This window comes from Simochromis diagramma, unplaced genomic scaffold (assembly GCF_900408965.1).
Source record: "Simochromis diagramma unplaced genomic scaffold, fSimDia1.1 OVJJ01000603.1, whole genome shotgun sequence".
NCBI lineage: Eukaryota > Metazoa > Chordata > Actinopteri > Cichliformes > Cichlidae > Simochromis > Simochromis diagramma.
This window is the reverse complement of record NW_024387414.1, coordinates 25,599,737-25,617,673: the sequence shown is the minus strand read 5'-3', so window position 1 is coordinate 25,617,673 and position 17,937 is coordinate 25,599,737. Positions and strand designations below refer to the sequence as shown.

Below are 17,937 nucleotides of genomic sequence, written 5' to 3'. Positions count from 1 at the left end.
TGCCCACGTATTCTCCTTTTCAGTTTTTCATTTCCACTGTCACCAAGTGTTTGCTCACAGGAGCTAAACTGATTGTTGGGGTTGTCCTTCTAGTATTGCAGGGTCGTTACCCAGCAATGCAAACCGCTTTGAGGTGTTGTACTGTTGTGAATTGGCCCTGTAAAATTAAAAATGAGTTGCACTGAATAACTGTTCGCTTCCTATAACAGTTATAGAAAACATTAATATATTGTGTAAATTTCTTATTTAAGGAAAATGATTATCCTACGGTGGCCCTGAGAGGCCAAACGGACTGCAACTTAAGAAAACACCAGCAATAAGAAAAACGCTGCAAAAGCACACAAAACACAACGGAAATAGGAAAAAACACAAGGGAAGTGTTTCTGGGGAGACAATAACCCAACAGACCAGTTGCAGGAACCAAAATATGCTAAGAATTGCACTGGGAGACACTTAAAAGAAGTGAAGGATTTATCAGTTTTTTGAGGAAAGAAAAGATGAGAGGTAAGTGTGTTAGCCTAACTATTAGCCTAAAAATCCGTCATCAGTATTATATGAATCATGATAAAACACACCTACCATGTTTTGGGTTCCTGCAACTGGTCCGTCGGTTTATTGTCTCCCCAGAAACACTTTCCTTGTGTTTTTTTCTATTTCTGTTGTGTTTTTTGTGACAGTTAACAGTTAACAAAGACAAATATTACACACCGCAAAAGATTCAAGGACATCAACAAAAGATTGATTGAACTGACTGTGTAGATGTGTAATGTTTTTCGAGAAGACATCACTCCTTGGGCTTATTGTATCATGTGGAGAACTGAAGCCACAAGAAAACCACACAAACATATGTTACATGCATGATGCAGTTCACGTTCACGCTCACACACAGTCCTCCTGACCGAGCTGCCTACCATTAATGACGGTCATAGAGTGATTTGAGCTGCGGACAGAAGTCACACGTGTACTGTAATGTATCGGGCTCTGTGAGTGTTTGATGATGATGCGACAGCAACAGCACAAGTGCTGGTTGAACTGCTTCTTGAAGGACTTGCTCAGCAGATAGAGGGCAAAGGGGTTCAGGCAGGAGTTGGTGAAGGCCAGGATACGAGCTACAACGCTGCAGACGAAATGAAGCAACGAGGTGTCCACCTGGCAGGCGAGAAAGAGATTAAAAGATTAGATTTGAGGTATCTAAAAATATTTTTTAAAAAACCTAAATTCATCTGACTTGACTCTTTTTAAAAAGATCTACTTTATGTGAGCCAACAGGAACAGATTTCTCATACACTCCAAAACAACAATTTCTATTTAAATAGCATATTTTAAATCAAAAAGCGCTGACGGCATTTTCAGATCAGGGATGGAACCAAAATTAATAAATCAATGGATATATCAGATAACTTTGTGCAGAATAGATTTTTTTAAAAGTTGAGATATGTTCCACTTACAATACACAAAAAGACAGAAACAAATAAACTAATTTGCACTGTTACAACTCATCCACCTAACACACAGTGTGTTAGATGGATGAGTTGTGCAAATACTGCAATAGCTGCACCCGTTTTGCACATGCTCTTCTTTGTTATTCAGATATTTATTAGTAATAGATAGATAGATAGATAGATAGATAGATAGATAGATATTGGGCTATTTCTTACTTCTTGTATTGTCTATTTTTGTTACTGTTTGTACTGGAGCACTGTAACCAACAATATTTCTCCTAGGGATCAATAAAGTATTCTGATTCTGATAAAATAATAATAATAATAATATTTGCCTACCTGGGAGTAGTGATAGGAGCGGTATAAGTATATAACGTGACTGGGTAGCCAGCATAGTGCAAACAGACCAACAAACACCAGCACTGTCTTGGCCAAGCGTTTTCTTGATTCAATCTGCTGTTCACATACAAAAAACAAAATGTTTAGATTAATTCAGATTTTGAGGACCATAACAAACATTTACAGGGGAAATATATGGTACATTTTAAAAGACTACAAACATGGTGGAAATACATTTTTTTCCAGTATGGAGAATTATTCCCCTAATTTTTTGTTTTGACTGTTTTTGTTTCCTTGGTAGCGTAATAAAGACAACAGACAAGCAACGATCATTTTTAAGTTGACAGTAAATTTCTAGTGGGGATTCATGTCATAAGAATAACCCAAACTGATCTATAGCTTGCCAAGTAACAAATTTAACACTAGCCTGTCGTCTTGCATGCACATTTCCCTCCACTGGCAGGTTGCAGGTGCTCCTCATCAGGCTCTGAGCGATGAAACTGTAGTACACAGATATGACCAGCAGTGGTATTATGTAGAAAATGAGGAAAGAGGCCATGGAGTGAATCTGAGGGTGCAGTTCAACTCCATGGGGATAAGGAGCACAGGTAACAAAACTCTCATTAGTGGAGGTGATGTTGAAGGTGTGGAGGTCAGAGAACACAGCCTCAGGTATTGCCAGGATCAGGGACAAGACCCAGATAAGCAATGCTTGCAGGACAATGCTGGTAGTGGAGGTTGATGTTTGAACATCCAAGGGTCTTACAATGGCCCTGTACCTAAAAGACACAGACAGAGGTAAATTAAACACACACACATGCACGCGCAGTTAGACAAGGAGACAAAGAGACCTTGTGTGTTCTGTAGAGGCATGCAAGGCAGTGAGTGCTTTCTAAGTGAAATCTAAAAGTAGACATTAATTAAACCTACCACATCCTTGCATCTAAAACAGGGTTTTGTCCCATAAAGGATCTCCCATTGCCTGTTTCCATCAAAGTACGTTTCACGTTATTTCCATCTTATTGACCAGTGTTCCTTAATAGTGACTGACTCAGACCAGTTTGGAATCTACAGCTTCTGTTGTTTTCAAAGGTGTGTTCCTGTCCCATTAACAGTCTGGAGCTGGGAAAACTCAGAAGTCAGCAGCTTTTTTTCCCTTGTTATTTGCATACGGTGAATGAATCTCTTGTCTTTGACTGTTTATGCTCTCAATGGTTTGAGACACCTGCTTCAGATGCTACCAGTACATTCGATGGGCATTATCATAATCAGCACCATAGATATCAGCCTGCTCTTGCACGCAAGTGCAGATGTGACATTACCATCTTTAAAGCTGAGATTTCTCTTTCTGAAAAATGCAGTGTGAACAAACTTTCTATGTAAAATCCTTTAACATTGTTTATTTAGAGAGGAGTGGAGAAAAGAGGTCTAGGAAATGTGCAGCAAAATGAATTGATTCTCCTCGCATACTTACATTCAAACATGTAAACAATCGTGTTTCTTGTCAAAGATACGTTTAAGGTATTTTTTTCCTCTATCGGGTTTAGGATTGCATTATAGGCTATTCAGATAACAAACTCTTGAAGCACAGGATGCACAGGAACATTATAGGTGCAGCATTTATGTTTTTCACCAAAAGCCGAAACTTAGAACATCTTTTAATTGCTTTACGAAGCTGTACCAGTGACTGTTATAGCAAAAGTTTCCTAATTCTAACTAATACATTTATAGCAAATAATTATTATTGTGTAGCTATTGATTGCATTTATAGCTTTACCAGAGCAGAAGCTCTGTCATGCGTAATTTTCCGAGGATCGATACACAGGTAAATATCTACTTAGACATTAAGTTTTTACGTCCTGTGGTTTCAATAGAAGACATACAGTCGTTTAACTTCTTTATGGATGCTGCTTTAAGTTATCCTTAGTTATGGTGGGGTACACTGGTAAAAACCTACCTGTCAGCGGACAGGGCTGTGAGAGTGAACACAGAAACCCCAACCGAGGTGAGCTGGATGAAGGGGATGACTTTACAGCCCAGTCTGCCGAACAGCCACTCCTCTGACAGGTAGCGGCTGGCATCCACCGGAGCGCAGGTCACCAGCAGTAAAACATCCCCGAGCGCAAGACTCGACATGAAGAGATTCGGCACATTTCGGACGGATTTGGCAGAGCAAAACGTCTTGATGAGTGTGATGTTGCCGATTAGCCCCAACACAATGATTACACCGTAAACAGAAGCGATGGCTACACCGGTGTACAACATCGTCTGCGCCGGGGTTGGAGGAGAAATGAGGCTGCGCGACGCGTTTGTATGCTGATGCTCCATCTCCCCCACCGTCAAACCAACGGACTGTTCCAGAGATAATTTGGGATAAATGTTTAAACTCTGAGATATGACAACACGTCCTTTCAGGGTTTCCAAAAAATAAAACAACTGGAGAAGTTATCGTGATATTTTGATGACGTGTGCAGGTCTCAAGCGGCCACCCGGTGCGCTTAGTGGAACTCAAAGTGCACCAATAAAGAGCAATCAATAAGTGTGTCAGTGGTATTTGATTTTAGAGAGAAAGCCTGAAAATGAAACACACAAAAGAAGCAAAAAAAAATCTATTATTTCACAGTTACATTTTTCTCTAAAGGTGGATCAAAATAGAAAGACGTTTTATAATTGTATAACTTTAAGTATCACTAAAATAGTCTTGTCTATGTATTTACTTTATGAAGCACGGAGGGTATGTACTGTAGAAAACATGTAAACAAAGGTCATATTAAGTCTGTTTTTACACTATAGATAGATAGATAGATAGATAGAAAATGTTTTTGTATGTTTGTCACACTAAAATGATCTTCAATTACATTTTGATATTAACAAAGAAAACACAAGTAGACACAAAATGCAGTTTCTAAAGGGAGCTGTTTATTATTACGGGGAAAAATTCTATCCCACCCACACCCCACCCCCTCCCTTATTACGACATGAATTAACTTTTGTGTATCACATCTTTGGAAAGCTGAGTTTAATTTCTTTAGCCACACCCAGGCCTGATAACTGCCACACCTGTTCAAACAAGAAAACATTAAATAGGACCTGCCTGGAAAGTAGAGTTGACCAAAAGATCCTCAAAAGCCAGACACTTGTCAGGAACAAGTGAGAAACAAATTAACTCAGATCTTTCCCTCTTGAAAAGGTTATAAAGCCATTTCTAAAGCTGGGACTCCAGCGAACCACAGTGAGGGCCATTATCCACACATGGAGAAAACCTGGAACAGCGGTGGACCTTCCCATGACTGGATGGCCAACCAAAATTGCTCCATCAACTACTCATCCAAGAGGTTTTTGACCTCAAGCTGAAGCGCACTTGGGTTCTGCAGAGGGACAATGATCCCAAACACACCAGCAAGGCCACCTCTGAATAGCTTAAGAAAAACAAAATGAAGATGTTGGAGTGGCCTAGCTCAAGTCCTGCACTGAATCAGATTAAGATGCTTTAGCACCGCCTTAAAAAGGTGGCTCATGCTTGAAAACCCTCCAATGTGGCTGAATTACAACAATTCTATAAAGATGAGTGGGCCAAAATTCCTCCACAGCACTATAAAACACTGCCAGAACACTGCCAGATATTGCAAACACTTGATTGCAGGTCTTGCTGCCAAAGGTGGCTCAACCATTTATTAGGTTTATGGGGAAATCATTTTTTCACACAGGGATATTTAGGTTTGGATTTTTTTTCTCCCTAAACATTTTCATTTAGAAACTGCATATTGTGTTTACTTGTGTTATCTTTGTCTAATATTTACATTTTTCTTGATAATCAGAAACATTTAAGTGTGACAAATATAGAAAAAAGGAAATCAGGAAGTGGGCAAACACATTTTTCCACCACTGTGTGCATATAGATCGAGAGAGAGGGAGAAATGTCATACAGCCAAAGATAACTGTTTGACAGGCATAAAAATGTATTTTGGTACCAACAAAAGATCGGCTGAAAAACCTGACAACTTGACATGGTGTGCAGTCTGTGCTTAAAAAGAATGAAGAAACTGGACAAGTGGAGGAGAAAGGTGGCAGGTCTAAAAAAAGAAAATCCAGCATCGAGCTGCATCAGGCTGTTCAGTTGATTCATCCACTGTTCACGGAAGCCTCATCAGAAATCTCTCTGTCATCCAGGTCATGGTAATCTAAGGAGCTTGGAAATCAGAACCTTAAGGGAGGGACTGAAAATCAGTTGAATCATATGCATACATAGAAATAAGGCAAAAATAGAGTTTGTACAGTTCTAACAAGCTTGAAAGTCAATGTATGGTATGACCACCTCTATCCTTCATTGTAGCCTGAACTCTATTAGGCAGGCTTTCTTCTGCTTCTTTAAGCAGATGCCGTGTGCTCACAGATTAGCTGCTTGGGTGATTTTTCCTGATCTCCTGGAGGCCTTAAATCTGACAATTACCCAGCAGGTTTCTGTAGAAAGTGATGTCTCAATGGACTCTCAGCTGCCACAACATAATGGAACTTCACGGGCATCAGAGAGAAAAACCAAGGCACACACTCAAGTAGAAAAAATGGTCTATGAGAGACTGATTACTGCTGATCCACTGAAACATTTATTCAACACCGATTTCACAGAACAATAACAAAGAACCCAGCCAGCATCCGACGTGTCATTGATAAAGAACATATCTAATCTAATCCCTGTTTGTGTGTGTGTGTGTGTGTGTGTGTGTGTGTGTGTGTGTGTGTGTGTGTGTGTGTGTGTGTGTGTGTGTGTGTGTGCGCGCGTGTGTGTCAAGAAGTGTAAGTTAATATGGTTCAACTGTAATAGCAAATGATGGTAGTGAGGTCTTAAGCCATTATGTGAAGGTGAGATAAAGTCAAGAGAACAAGGACAAAGGGGGATTAGAGCCTGGAGAGAAAACCTGGAGCTGAAAGGATGATCTGGTCCAAATTTGAAAGCACAGAGACATTTACACTTCACAACAGAAAACACATTTATGCAACCCAAAACTGTTTGATTACTTTTCACTCTTTATAAAAATGACTCTGACCTTGTAAAATCATTAATCATTTCACGAGGAAAAGGTTACACAAAGCCTTAAATGTCATGTAAATATCAAGGAAGCAATATTGTGATGCTCTTACAGACATTTACTGTGTGTAATTTTACAGTGGAGGTAGACAGCTCAATAACCTTTTACCACAGCTCCCCGCCAGTTATGTGATACAGCATGAAACGCTGTGCTGAACTTTATGAAACTGCACATAATTCTGCAGGATTTACAGAAATTCGGTCTACAGGTTTCACACGAGTCATGGGAAATCTAACTGACGGACAAAAACCTTTAAAACCACAACAGTGTGTATAGTATCTGTATAGTATTTACAAAATGTTTTTCTTATTTACTTGGGAAATGAATTTCCCCAGTGTGGGATTTATGAAGTCTGTGTCTATCTATCAGACTGAAATCAAAACCCCTCATTGAGTGATGACACATACAGATACTGATGCTTTATATGGAAGGTACTCTTACATTACAAGATTCATCCATTTCAAGAGGGCACTATATAAAAATTAGACATTTGGTCTTGTTGTTTTCATATAAGTGGAAATCTTGAAAATCAGTCAGAATTACAGAAATTAATTTATCTCTTCTATCTCTTCTCTGTTTCATCTCCATATATCTTCTACTGAACACATGTAGTCATTTGCTGAGTTTATTTTGAAAATATTGTGCAAGTTTTTAAGTGTTGCCTGATTTGCAGTTCCACCTTATTGTGTATGTCTTGATAGTAATGCGACACCAAATGGAAGGCTGCATTAATAACAGTCACTAAAAACACAAAGTGAGGAGGTTCTTCAAATGCTGTGCTTTTGGCCTACAGTATATGGGACTATTAATGTAGCAAAACTATTTGCACTTGTGTATTTCAAACTGCATGCGTGTATTGTGATCTATGATGGATCACAATACACAGATATAATCGGACCATCTGGACGCTCCAGAGTTTTGTTCTATTCAGATTACACTATCTACTGATGTTTTTGTTTTTCTGGTGCTACTTGGTCAGCATGGTGGTGTGGCGGTTGTAAGTGGAAGTGGAAGAGAATGGATGGATGGATGGATGGCGTTACTTGTGATGTGCATAGAAGTTGGATGAAAATATGGCATTTTCTTGATTTTCACATTAAAAGCAATCCACATGTTTTATTTCTGCATTTTCATAAAATGCAGCTGTATACCATTCAGACAGAAGACCGTTGTTGATTTAAGATGGAATGACCCTTTGGGATATTAGTCATAAATTTTAATTTCAGTCAGAAGGTGGCGCTACATGACAACATAATAATACATTTTATTTGAAAGCGCCTTTCAAAACACTCAAGGTCACTGTACATAGTAGAATAAAAGCAACATAAAAGCAACATAAAATCAAGCAGTTTACAGAATCATAAAAGCATAAGACATAAACAAATAAAATAGCAGAGTGGAGAGGTTATGTGGGATAAGCTATTTTGTACAAGTGGGTTTTGAGTTTGGACTTAAAGAGTGAGAAGGAAGAGATATTTCTTAAATCAGGAGCAGCTGAAAGCCCTGCTCCCCTTGGTTGCAAGACGGGGGGAAGGGACGGAGAGTGAAAGGGAAGAAGAAGATCTGAGACAACGAGATGGGGCGGTGATCTTAACCAGATCAGAGAGATATGGAGGAGAGAGATGATGAATAGCCTTAAATGTGTACAAGAGTATTTTGAAATTGATGCGATATTTGACCGGGAGCCAATGAAGCTGCTGCAAGGCAGGAGTGATGTGGTGGACAGAAGGGGTCCTGGTGATGATACGGGCAGCAGAGTTCTGGATGCGTTGGAGCTTGTGGATGGATTTTTGAGTAAGACCAAAAAGATGTGAATTACAATAGTCAATCCGGGAAGTAACAAGGCTATGGACAAGAATGGCAGTGGCATGTGGAGTGAGAAAAGGACAGAGACGATTAATGTTGAGCAATTGAAAATATGCAGACCGAGTAACATTATTAATGTGTGAATTGAAAGATAGAGTACTGTCGAGGATGACACCCAAACTTTTCACAGAGGAAGAAATGAAGACCGGTGAGTTATTGATAGTAATAGAGAAACTGTTGGTTCCGGATAATGTTGATTTAGTGCCTACCAAGAGGAGCTCGGATTTATTACTATTGAGTTTGAGAAAATTAGAAGAGAACCATGAATTTAGTTCAGCTAAACAGAGGGTAAGGGAGGATGGGGGAAGAGCAGAATCAGGTTTAGTGGACAGATAAAGCTGGGTGTCATCGGCATAACAGTGAAAATGGATATTGTATTTACGGAAAATATGTCCAAGCGGTAGAAGGTAGATAATGAAAAGAAGGGGCCCCAGGACAGATCCCTGGGGCACACCAGTGGTCAGAGGGAAGGGCTGAGAAGTAAAGGATTTGAGTTGAATGAACTGAGTGCGATCAGACAGGTATGATTTAAACCAGGCTAGTGGAGTATGGGAGAGACCGATAGAGGCTAGCCTACTGAGAAGTATAGAGTGAGAAATAGTGTCGAAAGCAGCACTCAGATCGAGGAGAATAAGAATGGAAAGTAAACCGGAGTCAGCTGCCATAAGAAGATCATTGGTTATTTTTATAAGTGCTGTTTCAGTGCTATGGGAGGGGCGAAAACCAGACTGGAACTTTTCATACAGATTATTATTAGTTAAATGTGAGTGGAGTTGTGTGGCAACTATTTTCTCAAGAATTTTTGAAAGGAATGGTAGATTGGAAATAGGCCAAAAATTCTCAAAATTATCGGGATATAGACCAGTTTTTTTTCAATATTGGGGTGATGGCGGCAATTTTGAGGGAAGCAGGAACAGTTCCAGTGGTAAGTGAAGAGCAGATGATAGCAGAAACATAATGGATAAGGAACATTTCTAAGGTTCATTCAGAGGGTGATAGGAATGCATATACTGTGCCAAATGTTGCAATGCAAAATTAATAATTAATAAAGTCATTAAATCTGCACTACCGAGTGGCTGTGTGGGTGATTACCTTTGTCACTGCAGACTGCGGTCTAATGTCTTTTAAACCTGCAGAAAATTTCAGTCAGTTATTTTAAACCATGACCAGTGTGGTCCAGAAGTTGTTGAGATACAACAATCAGAGTGAGCCACGTTATGCTCCTGTGAAGTACATGAGATCTTGTGCACTCATCGACTAACCAGATGATTTTCCCTGAGGCCTCAAATCTGCCAGTTTCCCAGCAGGTTCCTGCAGAAAGTGATGTCTCAATGAACTCTGAGCTGCCACACCATAAAGGAAGTTCACGGACATCAGGGAGAAAAAAAGAGCCAATGGATGCAAGCAGTCAGCCAGAAAGTTTAGCTGTGAGAGACCAATTATGGTTGATCCACAGTAACATTTATTCTACACAGATTTCACAAGTAAAAACACTAACACCACCCCCACCCCCCCAAAAAAGCAACCAAAACACCAGCAAGGTTGGATGTGTCATGGATAATGAACATTTCTAATCTCATTCCTGTTGCTCTCAAGAACTGCGGGGTAATTTAATATGCTGTAATTGTCTCACATAGCAAATGATGTCAGCGAGGTCTGAAGCCATTATGTGGAGGTGAGAAAAAAAAAGTCAAGAAAACAAGAAAAATGGATATTAGGAGAAGGAGCTGAGGGCATGCACTAGCCAAATTTCAAAAACACACATATACACGTATGCACAAGTGCAAAAAGCAGACTTCATGCAAACAAAAGCTCATATTTTCACTATTTTTTTTATCCTTTATAAAACCTCTGTTCTTGTGCCAAGCATTTTATAAGGAAAATGTTACTTATTAAATCTCAAATGTCATGCAAATACACAACATTGCCAAAAGTATTCACGCACCCATCCAAATCATTGAATTCAGGTGCTCATGTCACCAGTGTTGGTCAAGTTACTTGAAAAAAGTAATCAGTAACTAATGAACCGATTACTTCCCCAAAAAAGTAATCCCGTTACTTTACTTATTACTTATTTTCAAAAGTAATTAATTACTTAGTTTCTTAGTTACTTTTTAAAAACACGATTTACAACCTGAATAGGTGATAAAGCGATAGATCTTTCAGCCTAATTCTACTTTTTCTACATAATCCATCATACAAAATGTAATCAAATGGAAAAGTCTCTTTTTAAAACTTGTTTTATTAGTTTTAATCTTTTAACTTTATGCATCACGCAAAAATGTAATTATATGCAACATTCTCTTACTGGAAGAAATTTGTTTAACATTTAAACTCATTTTCTGCACATTCCAGCACATAAAATAAAATGTTTTTTTGTGTTTACACTCAGTCTTTTAAATAGATGCAAGTGAAACACAGCAGAAAATAAATAAAATCAAAGTCTAGCGGTCCTTTTGCTCTATTTTCACCTGTAAAGCAGGAGCAGGGTAGGCGGAGGTTTACCCTGGTGCAGGTGTGCTGCAGCGGTCAGTGGAAGAATCCGCGAGTTTCTCTGTGAATTTTCCATTACGTCATAGCACACTCGGTGCTTGCTTGGAAGTTTAGGGGGGGTTTTTTCGCTGTAAAAAGATGTTTTCTTCCCACGCACAACGGACGCTAATGTTTTTGTCACTTTTTATGGAATCAAACTCAAAGTAAGGTCAGTACTTCCACGCTTTAAACGCTGCACGCTCATACTCTCTCCCGCACTCCATATATTATCCACTGTTGATCTGCACACAGCTGTTGTCACGAACGTCGCACTCGCTTACGTCACTGTCATGAGACATTCTCGCAAAAAAAAAAATCACGGTTTTAGTAACGCAGCGTTCCTACGAGAAAGTAACTGTAATCTAATTACCGTTTTTGCAATAGTAATCCCTTACTTTACTCGTTACCTGGAAAAAGTAATCAGATTACAGTAACGTGTTACAAGTAACGCGTTACTGCCCATCTCTGCATGTCACTGCCATGCCCACACGTGTATAAAATGAAGCATGTAGGCATGACGCTTCTACAAACATTTCTGAAAGAGTAGGTTACTCTCAGGAGCACAGTGAACTGTGGAACGGTATAGACGTAACCTGTGCAACAGATACAGTTGTGAAATTTTCTCACTGCTAAATATTCCAACAGACCATGTAAAATCACAGAGTTCGCCAACCAGCAGAATCAGATCTCCAAACTGGCCTTCAGATTGGCTCAAGAACAGTGCATGGAGAGCTCCAAGGAAAGGGTTTCCATGGCCGAGCAGCTGCATCACAGCCTTACATCAGTGCCTTGCACCAGTGCACAAAGCAAGGTCCATAAAGACATAGATGAGTGAAATTGGTGTGGAAGAACGTGATTGGTCACAGAGTCCTGATGAATTAGAGTGGAGACTCCAAGTCACGCCTTTCAGTGTAACATCTGTGTCTAACCTCACAAATGTGCTTCGGGAAGTGTATAAAACCCCTGTGATTTGCGTATATAGACTGTTCCACGGACCCCCTCTAACCACTGCTAAGATGGTACATTCCTCCCATCCTTCGTTTGTGTTTACGCTGGTTCACCGTGTAGTGATGGGATTTCCGGCTCTTTTTAGAGATCCGGCTCTTTCGGTTCGGCTCACTAAAAAGATCCGGCTCTTTCGGCTCCGAACCGGCTCTTCAGGTTGTTTTGTTGCTTTAATTAATTTATTATTAACAATAATATAAAATTATGCACAAAAGGAATTACTAACGTAAAAAAAGTGGTTTTATTTATATATGTTTATATATAAATATATGCGGTGGCCCCTAGAGACAAAACACGTACAAACTCCAAAACACATTTCTAGCATGAACTGAACTTCCAAAGCAGAGCTACTAGATCACTTAAATTACACAATTGAAAGCATGTGTGTATTGTTTGTGTATTTATACACAGGCACTCATATATATTCAAATAATTTTAAAAAAAGTTCATTTACCTGTTACTACCACACACCAAATCCGGTCGTTGGTACTTGCTGGCTTGTGCAGCCACAAGATAACAAAAGCTCAACACTGCACCCAGCATCCTGGAGCACTTCTGTTGTCTTTTGTACGTGTTTTGAGTTTTTATGTGCTTCGGAGTTTGTACGTGTTTTTACGTGTTTTGGAGTTTGTACATGCTTCAGAGTTCGTACGTGATTTGAAGTTTGTATGTGCTTTGTCTCTAGGGGCCACCGTAAGGGGCCACCGTAGAAAACAACACAAAACACTGCAAACCACAACACAATTAAATATAAATTATAATATGAAAACAAAAAGAACATGCATATTCTCTGTCATATGGACCTGCATGAATAAACTTTCTGAATCCTTTATCATCCGCAACTGAAAATAGTTGTGGATGATTACTATACCTTTCTAATGTGATGTTGTTGTCCCTGGCTCTCTTTCTCTCTCCGTCTGGCTCTGTTCCTGTGCTACTGAGTGTAACTACCGCCCCTCCCCCCTCTGCCCAGCATAAAGCACAAGGCTCACGTGCACAGTGAAGCGGAAAAAAAGTGCGAGAGAGAGGGTGAGAGAAAGAAAGAAAAAAAAAACCACGTGACGGCTCGCAATAAGGAGCCGGCTCGCGTCGTTCACGTCAAAGAGGCGGCTCTAAGAGCCATTTCGTTCGCGAACGACCCATCACTATCACCGTGATAGCGCTGGTGGAGCTGGGCTGTTGTACTTAACATGTGTCGTGCGTGTGTGTGAGCGTGAATGATAAGTAAGTGCCTTGTATTTGTTTGTTCTATGGTTGTAACGTATCATATACTTGCCTATGTACATTGTGTGATGCTTTTATAGAGTTTTCCAGCGGTTTGTGTAGCCACGAGACACTGTATATTCACGCTGATTTGACCAAAATGGCGCTACCCTTGTGAACTGACCTGCCCAAAGTAAAGATGGAGTCTATCCCTGTGCAGCAGCCCATTTGTGTCCACCAGGGGGTGGGGTTTAGTCATTTTCGAATAGCTAGGTTTCATTTGACGTAGACGTGACGTCGGCGTAAAGCGCGAAATTTGACTGGCGGTCGGAAGTGAAAAAGATAAGCGCAAAATCACAGACAGACAGTACGCAAAATGCCTATGTCCTGTTGTGTTTACGGATGCTCCAGTAGGTCGACCCGAGAAACTGATAAACGGTATTTTAGGGTACCAAAAATAGCCCAACGAAGAGGAGAAAAATGGAAAATTCTAACCGAAAAACGTAGGAAAAAATGGATTTTAAATTTCCGTTTACAGTCGGGAGGAGCAGAGTCTGCCAATGCCCGTGTCTGCAGCGACCACTTCGTCAGAGGTAATGTTATGTTTGCAAACGAACTTATTAGCATTAGGTTGTCGTTAAATTCTCGTTTACTTAGTGCTTTTAAGTTAGTAGTCTAATATTGACTTGATTGTGACTATAGGCTGCCCAAGTGCTTTGGATGACGAAGAGTCGGAGGACTGGGCTCCGACGGTCAATCTCGGCTACGAACGAAAACCCAGATCGGAATCAGTTCTCAAACGAGAGAAAAGAATGAAGCTTAAGGCAGAACAGCATCGATGTGCAGAGGCGATTTTGGATATGCAACAGACGGCTGAGAGCCCGGATTTGAGCCTAGTGACAGTGGAGAACCCCGAACTGCAGCTTCCAGCTGAGAATCCACAACCAGAAGACTTCAGTGTGAAGTTAGACCTCGTTAGACCTCTGAGAATGGTTTACCTTGAAACAAACAACTGTCACTCTAACGAAGTCCTAAGGATGTGGCATGTTTGTTGACGTTAAAGCCGCTACCGCTAACTGTTAGCGTGTTTAAGATAAAGCAATATAAGAACAAACACTCACCCTTGCAAACACCAAACTGTATCCATCACGGAGACGTTTTGTTCCAAGGTTGTGGACCCACCCGCTGACAAAAAAAATTGTACGCCTCCAGACTCTTGAAAGCTTTCATTTGCTGCCTAGTGTAGTAAGAAGTCTGGAGGACCAAGTAGTTGGTGATATCCACAGCCTCGATAGTAGGCAAATCCTTTACTTCTGTGGTGTATTCGGACATTTTCAAAGAATACGGATCACGTCCGATATATTTTTTAACTATCTGTTTATATCTCTCCCGAGAAACGGGGTCTAAAGTTGCACAATAGCTGCTCTCCTGACTCTCCACAGTGTCCTCCATGTTTACTTCCGCCCTCCACTCAAAAATCGCGCTGCCTCCGCACGTCATCAGAACCACGTGACCGCAACCCAACTATTAGACTTTCTGTTCAACCCTTTCTGTATTATTTAGACCAGTTTGGTTGACTTTAAATGTTTGCTAATTGTAATTTCTGTTATTTTACAGAACCACACACATACATATACTCACACGAATTCACTTCTGGAGATGTTTTGGATTAAAGGAACCCTAATTATCATTGCTGTGGACCCTCTCTTTCATCATATAAGTCACCTGTGCCTTCTGACCAAGGATAGGAAAATCCTGCTGTAATTTGCCAGTTTATTAAGCACACACATGTCCAGTTCAGGAAGAATGGTCAAAAATTCCCATAAACACTTCTAAACCTTGTGGAAGTGGATCTGCAAAGGGTGGTGCGCTCGGCAGAACGCATCATTCAATCAGAGCTCCCTGACCTGCTGTCCATCTACACCAAGCGGTGCAAGTCCAAAGCTAGGAAGATTATGATGGACCTGTCCCATCCCAACAATGGACTCTTCTCACTGTTGAGGTCTGGGAAGCGCTTCCGCTCCCTTAAGGCCAAAACAGAGAGAATGAAGAGGAGCTTCTTCCCCCAGGCTATTCGGGGCCTGAACCAGGTGTAGGACTGGACTCTCCCAAACACGTCACCACACGCACCACCACACATTTCCTATAATCCTATAATTCCTATAATTTATAATCCTTATCTTTATAATCTCTTCTGCTATTTGCACATTCTTTACTATAAATTCCTAAGTTAATTTGTAAATTTTTGTAGTAAATTGTAAATATTGTAAAACTTTTCTTCTGTCATTTAATGGTCGGGCATTGTACAGCTACAAGCATTTCACCCCCATGTCATACTGTGTATGGTTGGGTGTGTGTGTGTGACAAATAAAATTTGAATTTGAATTTGGAACAACTTCCCAGAAGAATTGAAGCTGTTATAGCTGCAAAGTGTGGACCGACATCATATGAATCATCCGATACAATACGTTACAGATTTACAAAGTTAAGAAATAGCACAATGTATACAAATCACTCAATAATAAATATCAAGGACTGACAGAGGTGATTATAAATAAATATCAAGAATATTGACAGGAATATTACTGAGTAGAAAAGAGAGTGTGAAAAAGGGTGTATCTATTGCAGTGTTTACAATGTATTAGATGGATGAGTTATACAGGGAGATGGCCACAGACAGGAATGATTTCCTGTGTTGTTCAGTGGTGCTTTTTGGGAATCTCAGTCTCTCACTAAACGTGCTCCTGTGACTAGCCAGCATGTCATGGAGTGAGTGGGAGGTGTTATCTAACATTGTCTTTATCTTGGACAACATCTGCCCCTCCGACACGACTCTAAGGGAGTCCAGCTCCATCCCCCCAACATTAGTGGCCTTGCAGATCAATTTATTTAGCCTGTTGGCATCTGCGACCCTCAACCTGCTGCCCCAGCATGCAACAGCATAGAGGATAGCACTGGCCACAACAGACTCATAGAAAATCCTGAGCATTGCCCAACAGATGTTAAAGGACCTCAGCCGCCTCAGAAAATAGAGACGACTCTGGCTCCTCCTGTAATGTGCAGTGGTGGTTTTAACCCAGTCCAGTTTATTGTCTATGTGTACTCCAAGGTATTTATAGTCCTCCACAGTTTCCACATTAAACCTCCTGGATTGAAACAGGGGTCAAGGTTTTCCTGGTCTTCCTAAAGTCCACAATCAATTTGTTAGTCTTTGCCATGTTGAGCTGTTGCAAACTGAAGGGGATCTTGATGTGGTCTGATTATGGGTCGGAGCTGGTCCAGGATGAGTCTTTACAGAGTCTTCGTGATGACCGGGAATCCTGGGGGCCACTGAGACGTGGCATCTTTGGTACAGGGACAAGGCATGATGTCTTCCACAGCACTGGGACCCTCTGGAGACACAGACTCAGCATGAACAGTTTATGAAAGACTCCACAAAGCTGGGGGGCACAGGCCTTGAGGATGCAGGGACTCAGCCCATCTGATCCAGCAGACTTACATGAGTAGAGTCTCCTCATTTGCCTCTGAACCTAGTCATGAGTGAAAGTGATAGGTGGCTATGTGGAGTGTTATGTGGAGAAAGAAGGAGACACAATGGTGTGGCTCTGGATTTTCAGGCTGACTACTGGTGAAACTGTAGGTGAAACTGTGTGAGATAAAAGTGTATGTCCATATTTAACTGATTTGTAAAACATCGTGTGAGAATACTTTCATGATTATCATCTGCATGTGGTAAAAACAAAGATACTGTTGCCACTTCCTCTTGATGAGGAGTGTCTTTGTCTTTTTTTTTACTTTGCTAGGGAGCAACAACAGTTAGGTCTCAGCACATTAAAACAGACAAACAGCAAAATAACTCTTACACTCATGACATTCCCAGATGAAATTTAAAAAACTTTCAAAAAGACTGGGAATGCCGTGAGTGTTTCTGTATCAGCTTCTTTATGCGCTGTCACTCACTGTGTAGTTATGAAGATGAAACACTGAATCCGGGTACAGTCAGTGTTGTCGGTTTGAAGGTTTTGTTAAGTCACCCATGTCGTTGTATGCCAGTTAGGTTTTCTGTGACTCGTGAAATGTGCAGATTGAATTTCTGTAATGAAACCCTACAAATTAAGAATGGGATGTCACTCAAGTTTACATGTGTGTGAAGCCAGAGAAGGGAAAAGTTTGGGGAATAGAGTAGCAAGTATACAATGTGGTGATGCTTTTGCAGACATTCAGTGTATAATATTATAGTGAAAATACACACTGCTCTTTTACCACACCTCCTTGCCTGTTATGTGATACAGCATAAAATGCCAACTTTATGAAAACTTCAGGAAATAATTCTACAATATTTACAGAAATTCAATCTGACATTCCCAGTCTTTTTGAAAGTTAAAAATATGTATTTTGCTGAGCAGTGTGAGAAAAATGTTTGTCTTTTTTAATGTGCTGACCTAACTGTTGTTGCTCCCTAC

General features: G+C 40.4%; 1 protein-coding gene and 1 long non-coding RNA gene across 2 annotated transcripts; one reads left to right on the top strand and one right to left on the bottom strand.

The window, feature by feature from the left end:
- Window positions 1–593: 593 nt before the first annotated feature.
- Window positions 594–4,167, bottom strand: grpr (gastrin-releasing peptide receptor). Its single transcript, XM_040012172.1, has 4 exons — window positions 3,739–4,167; window positions 2,209–2,560; window positions 1,782–1,895; window positions 594–1,149 (listed from the first exon to the last, which is right to left on the bottom strand). The coding sequence occupies exons 1-4, from the start codon at window positions 4,107–4,109 to the stop codon at window positions 880–882; spliced, it is 1,107 nt and encodes a 368-aa protein (XP_039868106.1). The 5' UTR covers window positions 4,110–4,167; the 3' UTR covers window positions 594–879.
- Window positions 4,168–14,015: 9,848 nt separating this feature from the next.
- LOC120720895 lies at window positions 14,016–14,277 on the top strand. Its single transcript, XR_005693076.1, has 2 exons — window positions 14,016–14,067; window positions 14,177–14,277. It is a non-coding gene; the product is annotated as an uncharacterized LOC120720895 (long non-coding RNA).
- Window positions 14,278–17,937: the final 3,660 nt, after the last annotated feature.